Consider the following 15,801-nt stretch of genomic DNA (forward strand, 5'->3'; position numbering starts at 1 on the left):
GCATTTTTGAAGCCCTTCAAGATGCATTTCGAATTTTGAAATTAAATTGAATTTTGCCTAAATTATATCCTTTTTAAGATTTTTGACGTTTTTTAGCCTTTAAAATTTGTGTCCCGATTTGCCCCACTTCCCGTTGACCTAGAGTGCTCATATTTTGGCCAGATGCTAGTTTTATATGTACAAACCACCCCTGAAAATTTCAGGCAGATTGGTGAGGTCCAAACGACGTCCCATACAAAGCCCTGTTCGTGGACTCGCTATCAAGTGGTCATAAGTCGAGATCCGGTTTTTTGCAAAAAACACTTTTTTATACATAAATTTTGAACTACTTATCGAAACTTCAAACAATTCAATTGCGACGTATGGGACCCTAAACCGAGTCTAATGCGACCGGTTAGACCTAAATCGGTTCAGCCAGTGCTGAAAAAACTGAGTAAGAATTTTGGTCACTCGCATACACACAGACATTTGTTCAGTTTTCGATTCTGAGGGTATAGGTATACATGAAGGTGGGTCTACGACGTTTCTGAAAGAAGTTCATTTTCCGAGCACGATTATACCCTAACCTCAGGTGAGGAAGTCAAATCCACAGTAAATGATCATTTGAAAATACGGAATAACGACTTTTAAAAAGTCATTCAATCTTACTTATCAAATGTAGGGGAAAAAACTAGAACCTGAGTAACCTGAGTGGTGGGGTCAAAAGGGCAACAAAATTTAATGGCAATTCCAATGAAAAAAGCTTTGTAAAATGCATTATACATCAGTACAGTTGTATTACAATAAGAGTTGTTTAAACAAAAACTGTATCGTGGTTCGATAAAGATAACGCTATTGAAATACGACAATTTTATGAGAGACAACCGTCGATATCTATTTTAAATATACTTCTTCAGTTTTACTAAAATGTTACTGAAAACATATTTTTTGATAATGTAGTAGCTTCAAAAGTTTAAGTACTAATTTATTTCAAAATATCTAATGAGCATGAGCATGAGCATGAGCATGAGAGATCACCCATGGTTGCCCCTCCGTTGCTGAACAGAACCATAATATCCTTTCAGCACTACTGATTATAGGCTTCGACGATCTAGTGGTGTTTCCCTTATCAACAGCATGTATGAATGCGCTGAAAAGATAAAACACCATGATTGCTAAAGCTAGATCAGTTGCGAATAGGTAACAGTCATTGGCCACCAACGGCGCCCGCCATGTCAGTTTGTAGACCTCGATTTTAAGGGACGGGAATGTTAGTTAGCGCAGGTTGCTACTAGGGCAGCTGATTTACTCTGTGCTTACACCCCACGAGCGCCAGGAACCTGAAAACTTGTTAGTAGGATAGGTTGTTTGGTCAGGATTCATCATTGAAGATGATGATGCGACCCAAAATCATAGTGTTTGTTGAAAGATGTTATATATTATTCTCAAGGCAAACAATCGGATGCTGCGGATGAGACATTTCCCGTTTATCGGTTGTTAAATTTTAAATGAAATGGTCTAGTCTTAGACAGCCGGCTGTGGAAAGATAGAACCAAAATCATTTGTAATTAAAGAATGAAGGATTAAACAATGTAACTTTTAACTTGAGATGATTTTACGAGTTTTAAATGATTGATGTTTAGTGAGGTACTGATTAACGGTGCGAACGACGAGTTTCGATGTGTATCGAGCTGAAATGGTATGATAGGGTGTTGATAGGGTCAAATCAAACTGGCTAGCTGTCATCGGGACAGCCAAAGCCAGCCGCACCTTCACACGCACACACGCACGCCAAAAAACGAAAAAACAACACACCGACGGCGGACGCGAAAATTCTACGACCCTACGGAAAGGAATCGCAAATCTGACTGGCTCAACTGTCATCGAGACAGCCAAAGCCAGCCGCACCTTCACACGCACACACGCACGCCAAAAAAACGAAAAACACACCGACGGCGGACGCGAAAATTCTACGACCCTACGGAAAGGAATCGCAAATCTGACTGGCTCAACTGTCATCGAGACAGCCAAAGCAAGCCGCACCTTCACACGCACACACGCACGCCAAAAAAACGAAAAACACACCGACGGCGGACGCGAAAATTCTACGACCCTACGGAAAGGAATCGCAAATCTAACTGGCCCAACTGTCATCGGGACAGCCAAAGCCAGCCGCACCTTCACACGCACACACGCACGCCAAAAAAACGAAAAAACACACCGACGGCGGACGCGAAAATTCTACGACCCTACGGAAAGGAATCGCAAATCTGACTGGCTCAACTGTCATCGAGACAGCCAAAGCAAGCCGCACCTTCACACGCACACACGCACGCCAAAAAAACGAAAAACACACCGACGGCGGACGCGAAAATTCTACGACCCTACGGAAAGGAATCGCAAATCTGACTCTAATTTATTTCAAAATATCTAATTTAAAAATACTAAAATAGTTTTTTTACACTCAAATTTGAAGAATTTGCAATATATGTGTGAAATGGTGTGTTTTTTTTCATACATTTAATATGCATTGCAGGTTTTGTTTAAAAATAAGAAACATTTTTCAAAACAGTTTGCACTTCATTCTTAAATCATTGAAAATTTATACAAAATTTCATCATGTTTGGTAAACTAAATTGCAAACAAGAACCACATCACAACTAAAAAAGTAGTAATCCAGCTGCGTGTAAAAGTGCTGGGTGTAAAATAAATATTGCATTATTTTATGCAATTTTATGTAATTTTACGCCCTGAGATATGTAGCCCATCAGTATGGGAAACCTACTTGACCGAAATGTCAAGCTGATATATGTGTTTATCCTTACAAATTTTCATCGGTCTGATGGCCGAGTGGGCTAAGGCACCAGTCCTTACTGTTAGTGCTGGGTTTGAATCGGTTAGAACTTTTTTTTGTTTATACTAGATAACGAGTAAGTAAAATGCTTTTTTGTTTATTTTTCTGCAAACAATTTATAACAAATTAAAAATAAACAAATCTCACAGCCAAACATCCTCAATGTACATATGCTTCGTTTTCCACTCCTTGATCAGTGCTTTCACCTGCTCGTCAGATATGCACAAAACTTCGGCCAACATTTTTCCAATTTTCTCCTCAATTTGGGGAAGCATCATTTTCCCATCGCCACACACGTACAACTTCCCGTCCGAATCGCGAAGCGTCCGCACGACCCGTTCCTTGTTCGCTTCCAGCTGATCCTGAACGTAGCGGCAGTGGGCGTTTGGGTCCCGCGAAAATGCAACAGAAAGATCGTTCAGAATGTTGTCCTTTAAGCAGCGCGAGAGTTCATCTCGACACAGATAGCTCGTTTCCTTGTGGCGAAATCCTGCGAAAAGCCAAGCTTTTCCGAGTGATCCTGCTTCCTTTGAGTTTCTTCGATGATCTAGAATTCCCAGATATGGAGCGATTCCCGTGCCAACCCCGATCATGACGATATCCTTGAGCAGGTCGTCCTCCTTGTAACTAAAATGGGTTGTATTTCTAAAGTACAGAAACACTGGTTCTTCAGTTTCGCAACAGCTACGAAGAAATGAAGTCGTCAATCCCGGGCAAGACTCGGACATTGAAAATAAAATTCTAACTTTTCCACCTTCGCCATGAGCGTTGGCAATCGAGTATGGTCGAGGCATGAGTCGGGGCAGATGTTCGATCAGAATCGATACTGGAGGTTTGCACCTGGGGACGTTCTGAAGCAACGTGAGGAAACTCATTCCAGTCTTGAGGACCACATCGTCAAAGGCAGAACTATCTTTGCTGCAGAGCACGGAAAGGAGACGTTTTTCTGCGTCATCTTCGGTGAAATCGAGGAGAGCTCGAATGAAGAGCTAAAATCATAAATGAAAGTTACAAAGTTATTCAATTTGTGCAAAATTAGCTACCTTTTTTGGAATCGACTTCAAATCGAGACACTCGGAAAACAGCTTCCTCAGTGGAACCAATTTGGGGATGTAAACTGGAACTTTAGCAGCTTTTTTCTTCGTAGCTGGATCAACCTCAACGCGATAGAGCTTGTGTTGGGTAGACTGCAGTTCCAAGTGATCAACCAAACTGTCCACATCTTCATCTGAATTTCTTGTCAGTATTCCAACGGTATCGCCCGGTGTCCAACGATAGTCGACTTCAGAATCCGAGGACAGTACGACATCATAAACCGTTTTGATGTCCTCTCCTTGAGCGATGATTTTATGGTTCGAGATTTTGTATTGAAAGACTCGGGTGGCGCAAAAAGGTTGAATGCAGCTTGACTGTAGGTGGTCAATCTTGGGTTGTTCTTCCTAAAAACATGATATTGTAGTTAATAGATTAAACAAGAAATATGTGAGATTAAAATTTCCTTACATCCGATTCAGCATCCACCAATTTTAAAAACTTAACAGGTGCAGGTGGTACAATAAAATTGTCACCATACTTTTGGACAAGTTCTGCTAGGTTTAGCATGTTGCTTTTTAAAAGATAGTTACTAAAAATTTAAGTCAATCTAAGTTCGTCTGAATTTTCTTTACAAAATCAACCTCCTTATGAACGAAATTCAAAATATTGCCTGCGATGAATTTGTACGCCTATTGAGAGCACGTTTCTCTCTGATGATTCATTTTCTGAGTTGACAGCTTCTCTTTTCTTATTGCGATGACATGGATGGTGAGTTCATTCCCACAAAAGTGCTAGCACCGTAAAATCAGGTAAAATGATTAACATACTGTACACAAAAAAAGTACAAATTCCAAATCAACTTTTTCTGATTATTCTCAAATTCGACGGAGCTGTTTATACTATCAAAACTAGCAAGAATCCTGAATTTCAGCATAATCGGGCCACCTCTTCATTTTGGCGTTGTCCCAAAGTTTTGCAATTTTCGTCAATATTTAAATACTCCTCAATTTGAAAATGAATGGAATTTTGGAAACAAAAAATGATAAAGCAAAACTCGACTGCATTTTTAAAGAAAATTGAATGACGTCATAAGATTTTCGGCCGGAATCAATTTTTGAGTTCTCTTCGGCAAAGTTGTAGGGTACGTTATCCATTAGTGGATCCCTTTCCTATAGTGGACCCTCTGAAGGGTTTTTGATGAAAAAATCAATAAAATCACAATTTCAAGCGTGTTGTTACATGCAAATCTTTTATATGGCATGTTCAGCATCATTTAAATCAATGTTGACTGATATTGAATTGTCCTTTTTACCAAAATAAGTGTTTTGAGTTCGACATCTGAAATCAGCCATGGCCACTAGCGTTTTCACAACAAAACTGCATTTATATTTTATAATTGAATTAACTATTCAATCATTTTTTGACTGATTATTTAAGCTTCAGCTAGTAAGGAACTTTACTAAAATAAAGCGAAGAACTGCTCATTTTCGAGCAAAAATCAGGGGGGTCCAATATAGGACAACGAAAATCCAAACTGTTCCAAAAGTGGACCCCTGTTAATTAAACCTTCAAAAATGAAGAAAACTGTGTATTTAAGCAAAAGTTTCTCTTAAACATACAATACAGTATGTAAAAAAAGTATTTACACCCCATGGGCACTATGCACAGTTTATGATGAAACATGCTACAATTTAAAGTTTGACAGACACCTAGTACTACGTTTTGTTTAGAAACTCATGCCGAACATTTTGCTACAAATAGCTCATGAAAAGATGTTTTCTATAAAAAGTTATAAAACAAATACTATTACAAAAATCAAAAAAGGTGCAAAATAAGTTTGTACACCTTTCGAAAAATTAACATAAATAAAGTTATTTGTTGACAAATCACCATAAATCCAGTCTCCCAACTCCAAATAGGCATCCTTGACTGATTAAAAAAATAATTTGGTTTGAATATAAAGTTTACTAATTACTTAGTATAAAAGTTTATATAACTCTGGAAATTCTATAAAAAACTTATCAAATCTTAATTTTGCAAACTTTCAATTTAACTAAATGTCAATATATTACCATAAAATTGCTAAATAAACATTCTGGAGTGGGTATAACACCATTTTGGGGGTCTTTGTAACGATAGAATAGATTTTTCGTTGGAATTTCGTACCAACCCGGAATAACGTCGTCGGAAAATCCGCCGGCATCCGAATCGGTCCACAATTCACAAGTCAACCTATGTGGCATCGGAAAGGGCATAAAATTACCGATCTTTTGATACCAATACATCTAGGTTTTCTATAAAACCCACGTTTTTAAATACCTGGGCAAAAAGTAAGTTTGATCCACGAGAACAAAAATTACGAAATTCCATACATTTTTGGCAGGTTGCTCAAACGAAACCATAACAACGTTTTTGCCTAGGTATTTAAAAACGTGGGTTTTTTAGAAAACCTAGATGTCTGGGTATCAAAAGATCGGAAATTTTATGCCCTTTCCGATGCCACATAGGTTGACTTGTGAATTGTGGACCGGTTCGGATGCCGGCGGATTTTCCGACGACGTTATTCCGGGTTGGTACGAAATTCCAACGAAAAATCTATTCTATCGTTACAAAGACCCCCAAAACGGTGTTATACCCACTCCAGAATGTTTATTTAGCAATTTTATGGTAATATATTGACATTTAGTTCAATTGAAAGTTTGCAAAAAATGTTTAGATAAGTTTTATATAGAATTTCCAGAGTTATATAAACTTTTATACTAAGTAATTAGTTAACTTTATATTCAATCCAATTTTTTTTTAATCAGTCAAAAATGCCTATTTGGAGTTGGGGGACTGGATTTATAATGATTTGTTAACAAATTTACTTTATTTATGTCATTTTTTCGAAAGGTGTACAAACTTTTTTTGCACCTTTTTTTATTTTTGTAAAAGTATTTGTTATATAACTTTTTATAGAAAACATCTTTTCATGAGCTATTTGTAGCAAAATGTTCGACATGAGCTAAAGGCCTTGCAACCACACACTACGAAAGCTTTGGCTAACGCTTACTTAGTAAAGACACTATACATCTGAGTGCTGCCATCTAGGTATGATAAATTTAATGACCCATTTGAAAGCACTGCAGTGTTTGTGTGCGTGCACTGAGCGTAAAGTTCCGACAGCTATCCGCCGGAGCTTTCAAATTATGTAAATAATGACCCTTTTTAGTATCAACCAAAACAGTTTTTCGAACATATCTTTTAAAGTACTGCACCAAGCCGGATGAAATTTAAAAAAGACTTAAAGAACCTGAAGGCAAATCCAAAAACATAGATCCGGACAAAATCGGTCGAGCCAGTTCCGAGAAAAGTGAGTGAGAAAAAAAATTCTACGTCCATCCACACGCACAGACATTTGCTCAGAATTTGATTCTGAGTCGATATGTATACGTAAAGGTATATCTGGGAGACTTATTAAAAAAGTTCAATTTTTGAGTGATTTTATAGCCTTGCCTCAGTGAGGTGAGGAAGGCAAAACCTAAAAATTTAACTTCAAAAATATAACCTAGAAATTAAATCAAAATCTAAAATTATAATATCTGGAGTTTTTTTTTTTTGAAAAGGTCCCATAAACCAAATTTCAGTTTTTGTTTTTTGGGTGTTTTTGAAACCGCCTTGAGTCAGGGGTAATAAAAAACACCCAAAAAGAAAAAAACTGAAAATTTGGTTAATTGGACCTTTTCAAAAATAAAACTCCAGATATGATAAAATTTCAAATTTTGAAAGTCTAAATATTCAAAATCTAAGAATTTTTATACAGTTTGTATTCCAAAATCCTCGCTAAAATTTCACTCCGAAAGAAATTTAATTTCTGATATTTAAAATAATGTCTACTCATAATCTCAAAATCTCTTAATAAAATAGGACTTCAAAAATTCTGAAATTCAAGAATTTAAGAATTTAAGAACTAAGAATTTAAAAATAAAAACATTTAAGAATTAACGAATTTTAGAATTTTAGAATTTTAGAATTTTAGAATTTTAGAATTTTAGAATTTTAGAATTTTAGAATTTTAGAATTTTAGAATTTTAGAATTTTAGAATATTATAATTTTATAATTTTATAATTTTAGAATTTTATAATTTTATAATTTTAGAATTTTAGAATTTTAGATTTTTAGAATTTTAGAATTTTAGAATTTTAGAATTTTAGAATTTTAGAATTTTAGAATTTTAGAATTTTAGAATTTTAGAATTTTAGTATTTTAGAATTTTAGAATTTTAGAATTTTAGAATTTTAGAATTTTAGAATTTTAGAATTTTAGAATTTTAGAATTTTAGAATTTTAGAATTTTAGAATTTTAGAATTTTAGAATTTTAGAATTTTAGAATTTTAGAATTTTAGAATTTTAGAATTTTAGAATTTTAGAATTTTAGAATTTTAGAATTTTAGAATTTTAGAATTTTAGAATTTTAGAATTTTAGAATTTTAGAATTTTAGAATTTTAGAATTTTAGAATTTTAGAATTTTAGAATTTTAGAATTTTAGAATTTTAGAATTTTAGAATTTTAGAATTTTAGAATTTTAGAATTTTAGAATTTTAGAATTTTAGAATTTTAGAATTTTAGAATTTTAGAATTTTAGAATTTTAGAATTTTAGAATTTTAGAATTTTAGAATTTTAGAGTTTTAGAATTTTAGAATTTTAGAATTTTTAAATTTTAGAATTTTAGAATTTTAGAATTTTAGAATTTTAGAATTTTAGAATTTTAGAATTTTAGAATTTTAGAATTTTAGAGTTTTAGAATTTTAGAATTTTAGAATTTTAGAATTTTAGAATTTTAGAATTTTAGAATTTTAGAATTTTAGAATTTTAGAATTTTAGAATTTTAGAATTTTAGAATTTTAGAATTTTAGAATTTAAGAATTTAAGAATTTAAGAATTTTTAGAATTTTAGAATTTAGAATTTTAGCATTTTAGAATTTCAGAATTAAACAATTTAGAATTTAAGAATTTATAAGCTTAAGGATACTAAAATCATTTTAGATTTGAGATTTTTTTTTATATTGTTTTGAATTTGATATTTTTTAGTTTTTAAATTTTGACTTTTTAATTTTGATTTTTTTTAAATCTTCAAATTTTTGATTACCCAAATTTTTGGTATTTTGAATTTTAGATTGTTAAAATTTTGAACTTCAAAATTTCAGATTTTTTAAATTAAGATTTTAGAAATTTCGAAAAAAAATGAATATGTATTTTGTTTTTTTTTGTTATTATAAAAACTATTGAAACATTTTTTTTGAAGTTTTGAATTTCTGAAGCTTTGATTTTGGAATGTTCTGATCTTTTTATTTTCGCCAAGAATGTTTAAATTTAGAAAAAAAAACAAATATTTCTACCGATTAAATTCCATACCAAAATTCGAAATTGGAGGCCAGCTTCTGTTACGTCCAAAAAACGAAACTATTGGCACTACGCCCCCCGGGGCATGGCCTTCCTCTAACGTGGGATTTCTGCTCCAGCGCCTCTGACGAGACAGGAGAAACCGGGACCGACGTTTTACTTCACCATCCGATAGAAGCTCAGTGGATAAGGCGGGAATCGGACCCGCGTCTCATAGCATTACGGGATCGGCAGCCGAAGCCGCTACCCCTGCGCCACGAGACCCACGTTACGTCCAATCAAGCTCATATTTGGCGCCCACCAGAACAAGCCCCAATTATAGTTTGTGTAACAAACACATTCTAATGTCTATATCTTCGGGAAAAGTTTGTAATATCTGATTTACAAAATTAAAAATTGAATAAATCCAGTATAAAATTAAAAATAAATAAGTTTAATAATCATTTCTCAAAACTCAAAACAAATTAAATATTCAGAGCCGGAGATGTTAAGAAATGACAAGAAACATATAAAAAATAATTTCTACATAATCTTTATCTTCATTTTTCGACGTTTCGTACTAAGAAAATACAAACAAACATTTTCAAAATTGCCATCCGCGCGAAATCCGCGCCTGATCAAAATTAGCCAGCAAATCCGCGCCAGATCCGCGCTATCCGCGCGAAACGCGCCATCCGCGCGATCCGCGCCGTCCGTAACAACCCTGTAGGTGTCTGTCAAACTTTAAATTGTAGCATGTTTCATCATAAACTGTGCATAGTGCCCATGGGGTGTAAATACTTTTTTTACATACTGTAAATGATTGTTGTTATCAACCTAAACGCATATTTTTTTCAATTATGAGTGTAAATATAGCTGTTTCATGTTAAAAGTACCAAAAATGCTGAAGACGTAAAAAAATATAATTAATCAAAACTATGGTCAATTGTACTTAACTGAAGCATCATAATTGCAGTTTGAAATGATATTTTATAATAATAAATCAAGAACAAAACATTTTTTTAAATAAACATACGTGGTTTTGTCAGCAAATGTAAACAAAACTATTGTTTAGTTTTCGGTCAACCATTTATGTGATTAATATGAAAAAATGTGCATCAAAATTACTTTTTTTTATTTTTTTATAATTACAGTGATTTTGAAACGTTTTCTCTGATCTTTTTCGGAAATAAATGGGTTTAAATGTCTGTTAGGTTTTTTGTTGTTTAAAGCCAAATTTGTTAACAAAACATATTTGTTTGAGATGAAAAGTGAGCAAAATCCATCTTTTATTCATTATATCAATCATTAGACCTACACCATGCATCGAAACATCAAATATCGGTTAAATTTGGTATAAAAATAACAGTTTGCCTATAGTGGACCCAGGTCCACAATCGGATTATGGACCCGGGTCCACTATAGGAAAAAGGGGTCCATAACAGGCAAAAAAAACTTTTTTTCAAATGGCTATTTTTCTGCTCAAAAACAAATAAACTGATGAAACAAGTAGTTTAAATTGTTCAAAAGACTTCAGTTTTCATTGTTTTGTACAAAGAGTTATAAAAAAGTGCTTAAAATATTGAAAATTTGTGAAAAATGTGCCTCGGCTCTACTAAGGGGTCCACTAATGGTTAAAATACCCTAGAGCAACTGAATATGAATCCGGTTTTATTATAGCGTGAAACGTGAATTTTATAAAAATCAAAATCCAAAAAAAAAGTTTTTCCACATACTCATACAAAATTGAATCTCTTTGCGCAAAGCGAGGACTAAACCAATCGTTCCCAAACTTTGGGGGAGTTGTTTAGGACACCAAAAGGATCTGAAAAAGTGCTGTGCTGGAAAATCGATTTGGATATTACACCAGTAGCGTGACCAGGCTCTGACAGAAGGGGGGGCACACGCATGGGAATTTTTTTGATAACGGTGTTTGTGAATGACCCCTCCGACAAATCTAGAACAATGTTTCTGTCGAAGGGGGGGGGGGGGCGGTCCCAACCAGCTCACCACCCAAATGGGTCATTCTTTGATTTCAGAGGGTAGCCCGCGGGAACCGGATTTGGACCACCCTAGTATGTATGTATGTGACCAAAATAGTCCCCATTGTTTTTCAGGAAAGCGCATTAAAAAGACGTACAGATGAACAATTTAATGCAGTTTTTAAGTTGACTATTTGTAAATTTCACGAAAAATTATTGAAAGCTGATTAGTGCAAATGGCGCTCAGGACCGATTGAAAACAAACCCCAGATTCTCATGATTTTGCTTCTGGAAAGTATCAGGTTCGTGGCACTCCACCATTGAAGTCTCCAATGTCCCTCTCTGTAAGCTCTACCGAATGAGAGAAGGGAGCGAAATGAGGAAAACTGCCTACTACGAAGCTCTGTCTCTCACTCACTCTCTTGATAGCGCGCTTTTCGAACCTGCACTGTGAGTGAGAGAGTAACATTGATTGGCTACTCAACAACGTTGAAGCATCATGCGTCTCCATTTGAATCCTTAAAATTGCTGGAAGGCGCCCGAATTGGACAATTTCAAGCAAAACATTGTAAAACGTCCTATCTGATTTTTCAAAACATTGAGAAAAACGAGGATGAAATCTGCGGTTAGTTTTTCAACTCCTATTTTAAACATGTTTGCTTAACTGTGGATATTATTCAAATAAAACTCGTGAAACTAGTATTGTTATGCTTCCCCGTATTGAATTTAACGAAAACATTTAATTATTGCTGGAAAATTAATGATAAAACTACATAGGCCTAAAAAAAAGTTGGCATCTAGTGGGAAAATTTTTTGCTTTAAAAACGTCGTGGAAATTGTGTCACGTTTTTGATGGTTCCGTTTAAAAATTGAAACTTGAATTGAAATAAGTTATTTTTGTGGAATGGTTTTCCAAGTAAATCTAGTGTTTAGGGATTTTTTTTACCGCGAACGTCTTTCAATCCTTTTAAAGAAATATTTTTTTAGCTTTTTTGTTATTGTCTTACATTCAACATCTAATTTGAGTTGTTCGACCCCATTTTAGTCAAATAAGAATTTTTAATAGCCTATTAAAATACCAAATTTATTTCCTCAATAATTTTTCACCGCCATCTTGGATTGGAATAAAAATCACTTTACTGCCCATGTTCACATAAAAGTCCCATATGCAAAAATAGCAAACTGAGAAAAACGCATTTGAAGTTTGTCCCATACATAAGGCTACGTGTTAAGTTTTCGCGTTAAATCTGGATTTCCTCCTGATCTCTGGAACAAAGTACTGGATGTTATAGGCTCTTTTGCAAGAGCACACAATTGTGAACCAATTTGCATCAATAACTCGAAATCGATGAAAATGCATATGGGACATTTATGCGATCAGGGGCAGTTTAGAATAGTTTACAAAATTATGAAATGGGTGAAGTATTTAAAATTCTGATTTTATATTGATATTGTTAAATTATACGATTCTTCAATTTGATGTTTCAATTATTTTTTTGTTTATCGATGTTTTCACTGATAAATAATAGAATAATTTTGAAAAATGCACAAATTGCAAAACAACAAATTTATTCCCAACAGTAAAGCTCATCTGTTACCAAACAAGTACAGTATTTTAAACCGTAAGATTCTCAGAATTCATAAATAAAACAAGAATGTAGTACGAAACAAGTATATTCAATCAAATATAGTCAATTTTCAGCTTTTATTCGGTCCACCAACCATCGCACTTTCAATAACGTATCATCGAGTAATACAAGTATTTGCCCAACTTTTTGTATTCTCCCATGAGCGCGTCAGCTTCCACCTTGGGAGTGCCTTTAATTTTACTCATGCAGGTGGCAATCGTGTCCTGTATTCTCGGCAGCATTGTTCGCCCCTCGCCACATAGATACAGCTTGGTGTTGTCCTCCTGCAGCAGTTTGATCAACTCCTCCTTCTTGTCCTCGATGATGTCCTGCACGACTTTGTACCGACTGTCCGGATCCCGCGAAAACGCTTCGTAAACGTTGTCAAGCAGACCCTGCTGCACGTACTGTTTGATTTCCTCCTCGAAGAGATTGTTTCTGTCCCGATGCCGGCAGCTGGTGAGAAGTAACGCCGTACCGAGCTTGACCTTCTTGTTGGACTGCTTTGCCCGCTTGCGGTACTCCAGGAATCCCAGGTACGGGGCAACGCCTGTTCCGGGACCGATCATGATGATGTTCTTCTCGAGGTCTTCCTCTCGGTACTGGAAGGCCGGTTTGATCTGCCTCAGGTACAGATACACGTGCCTGTCGAAGCGCCCAGCGTACAGAAGTTTGTTCTCGAGCATCGTCGTCGTGATGCCGACCTTGCCTTCGTTCAGCATCGCGAAAATGACACGCAAGAAGCCACTTTGGCTGCAGTTGGCGATTGAATATGGCCGCGCAAGCAAACGGGGAAAATGCTCGATCAGCATTGCCAGCGATGGACGGCACGAGGAGAGGATCTTCAGCACATGCAGGAAGGTCATCTCGTTGCGCACGATGAACTCACTGTAAAAGCTGGAACCCTCTTTCGAGGCCAGGATTTCCAGCAGCCGTTTTTCGCAGGGATCGGACGTGTAGTTGGCCAACACTTGCAGGGTAACCTGGGATAAAATGAAAGCTATTGAAAGACGCCACAAACAATCTTCCGAAGCATACCTTTCGCGGGATGATTCTGAAATCTATGCACTCTGTCAGCAGCCGCCGTGGCGTTATGAACTTGGGAATGTACGGTGGTATCTCCGGGTTCTTTTTCTTCACTGGCTTGGCCAGCTTGACTTCGAAGCAGCAGTCCGCTATTTCCGCTAAGTGCAGCCGGTCCAGGACAAACGCCACATCCGAGGGCAGATTCTGCGTGAGTATTCCTATCGTGTCTCCCGGGCAAAACTCCTCCATGTTCTGTAAACAAACAAACTGTTATTCAGTAACACTCAACACACAACATCACACAGTGCAACAACTCACGGGAGGTTCCTTGATGGTCATCTCATAGACCGTTTTCACGCCCTCTCCTTCCGCCAGGACTTTGTAGCCAATGATGCTGGTTTTGTGCACTGGCCCGGTTCCGAACGGCTGCTTCGAGTTACTCTGAAGGTGATCTTGCATCTGAAAGTGGTCCCACAATCAGTAAAACACCAATCCTAAAAAAAAAGCCCAGAACCAGCCGCCGTGGTCGCGTCGGAACGCCGAACCGACTTGCCAAAACTCACCACTTGCCCATTTTCCGAGCGGATCGTCTCGATGTAGTGCGCCGGCAGCTTCGGAAGCGTCAGGGGAGTATTTTTGTACTGCTCGATATAGTCCATGGTTGAATCCGGGGGCAATAAATTGGGCTGGCTGTTTTCACACGAAGTGCCGCGAAATTTTCCTTCAATCCGTGATCCGCCGGGCGATGCTAATAATTTACACACACGGGATTATAACAAACTCTGGTTTGACGTTTGACTGACGCAACGAACGAACGAAACTGACGCAAAGGCAAAAAAGGGAGAGAAGAGAGTGGGCTGAGAGAGTTTACGATGAAATCATCGCGCGTGAGAAACCTGAAAGGTGAGAAAGTGAGCACATGGAATAGGGTGGCTAGGGTGGAAGCTAACCGAGATCACATTTATTAAAACTAGAGTTGGGCCTTCGAATGTATCCAGATATCCGGATATTCGTTCGGATATTCGAACGGATATCCAAAATCCGGAGCTCCGGATAGACGGATAATTATCCGGTATCCGTAGGTATCCGGATATTTTTTCTCAAAACCATTAGAAAAGTTGAAGCGACCCCTCTTCGATTTCCAGAAACTTTACTCTATGGGGTAACTTTGGACTCTGATCACGAATCCGAGGTCCATTTTTCGATATTTCATGACGGTGGGGCGGTGCAAGCTAGTAACTTAGTAGAAAATTGATACACTCTAAAAAATAACCCCTTAAAGTTACAAAAAATTAAAAAAAAACACATAGGGGAAAGTGGGCCTAGACGACCAAGACGAACAATCACTCGTACGATCGTTATTCTTACAATTCCAATATGTTACTAGCAATGCAATTAGTTAACTCTTCTACCACATAACCGCCAACGGCACGGGACACAAGATTGAATGGTGTTTTTTTCAAATACTTTGTTTTCTTATAACATTTTGAAAGTCTAAAATAAGACTTCGTTTTTAAGGTCATTTTATCAAAATGCCATTATTCCCTACCAATGACTTGAGTGCTTGAGTATAATTTATCTTTGGGTTTTTTTGTTGATAGCTTCCCCTAATTTGAAAATGTTTTTTTTTTCTAAATGGGTTATTGAAGAATCGAGAAGTACATAAAATTTCCGATGAAACGACATGTCTTTCGATTTTTGACTATTCAATTACGTGAAACGGGAGCGTTTTCAAAACTGTTTTTTTTTTTCATTTTTATGATGAAAAATACGTTTTTTCTGAATTTTGCGCACACCATCAAATCGGGCATCCAATGTTACACAAAAGTCCATTTAACGCCAAATGTTTTATCATCCTCACGGTTTTGAACTACAATTCATTAAAACGTGTCTAAGTAAATAGCCAGAAAAAATAAAAATTATGGTATCGTAC

At 36.2% G+C, this 15,801-nt stretch overlaps 2 protein-coding genes across 2 annotated transcripts; both read right to left on the minus strand.

Moving 5' to 3' along the window:
- Window positions 1–2,940: 2,940 nt before the first annotated feature.
- Window positions 2,941–4,529, minus strand: LOC120414000 (methionine synthase reductase-like). The gene is made up of 3 exons (XM_039575009.2): window positions 4,337–4,529; window positions 3,877–4,272; window positions 2,941–3,822 (listed from the first exon to the last, which is right to left on the minus strand). The coding sequence occupies exons 1-3, from the start codon at window positions 4,433–4,435 to the stop codon at window positions 2,977–2,979; spliced, it is 1,341 nt and encodes a 446-aa protein (XP_039430943.1). The 5' UTR covers window positions 4,436–4,529; the 3' UTR covers window positions 2,941–2,976.
- Window positions 4,530–12,872: 8,343 nt separating this feature from the next.
- On the minus strand, window positions 12,873–14,678 carry LOC120414020 (methionine synthase reductase-like). Its single transcript, XM_039575037.2, has 4 exons — window positions 14,432–14,678; window positions 14,187–14,327; window positions 13,881–14,120; window positions 12,873–13,825 (listed from the first exon to the last, which is right to left on the minus strand). Exons 1-4 carry the CDS (start codon window positions 14,525–14,527, stop codon window positions 12,947–12,949), a joined length of 1,356 nt encoding a protein of 451 aa, XP_039430971.1. The 5' UTR covers window positions 14,528–14,678; the 3' UTR covers window positions 12,873–12,946.
- Between the last annotated feature and the right edge of the window lie 1,123 nt (window positions 14,679–15,801).

The sequence above is a fragment of the Culex pipiens genome, chromosome 3 (assembly GCF_016801865.2).
Source record: "Culex pipiens pallens isolate TS chromosome 3, TS_CPP_V2, whole genome shotgun sequence".
Lineage (NCBI taxonomy): Eukaryota > Metazoa > Arthropoda > Insecta > Diptera > Culicidae > Culex > Culex pipiens.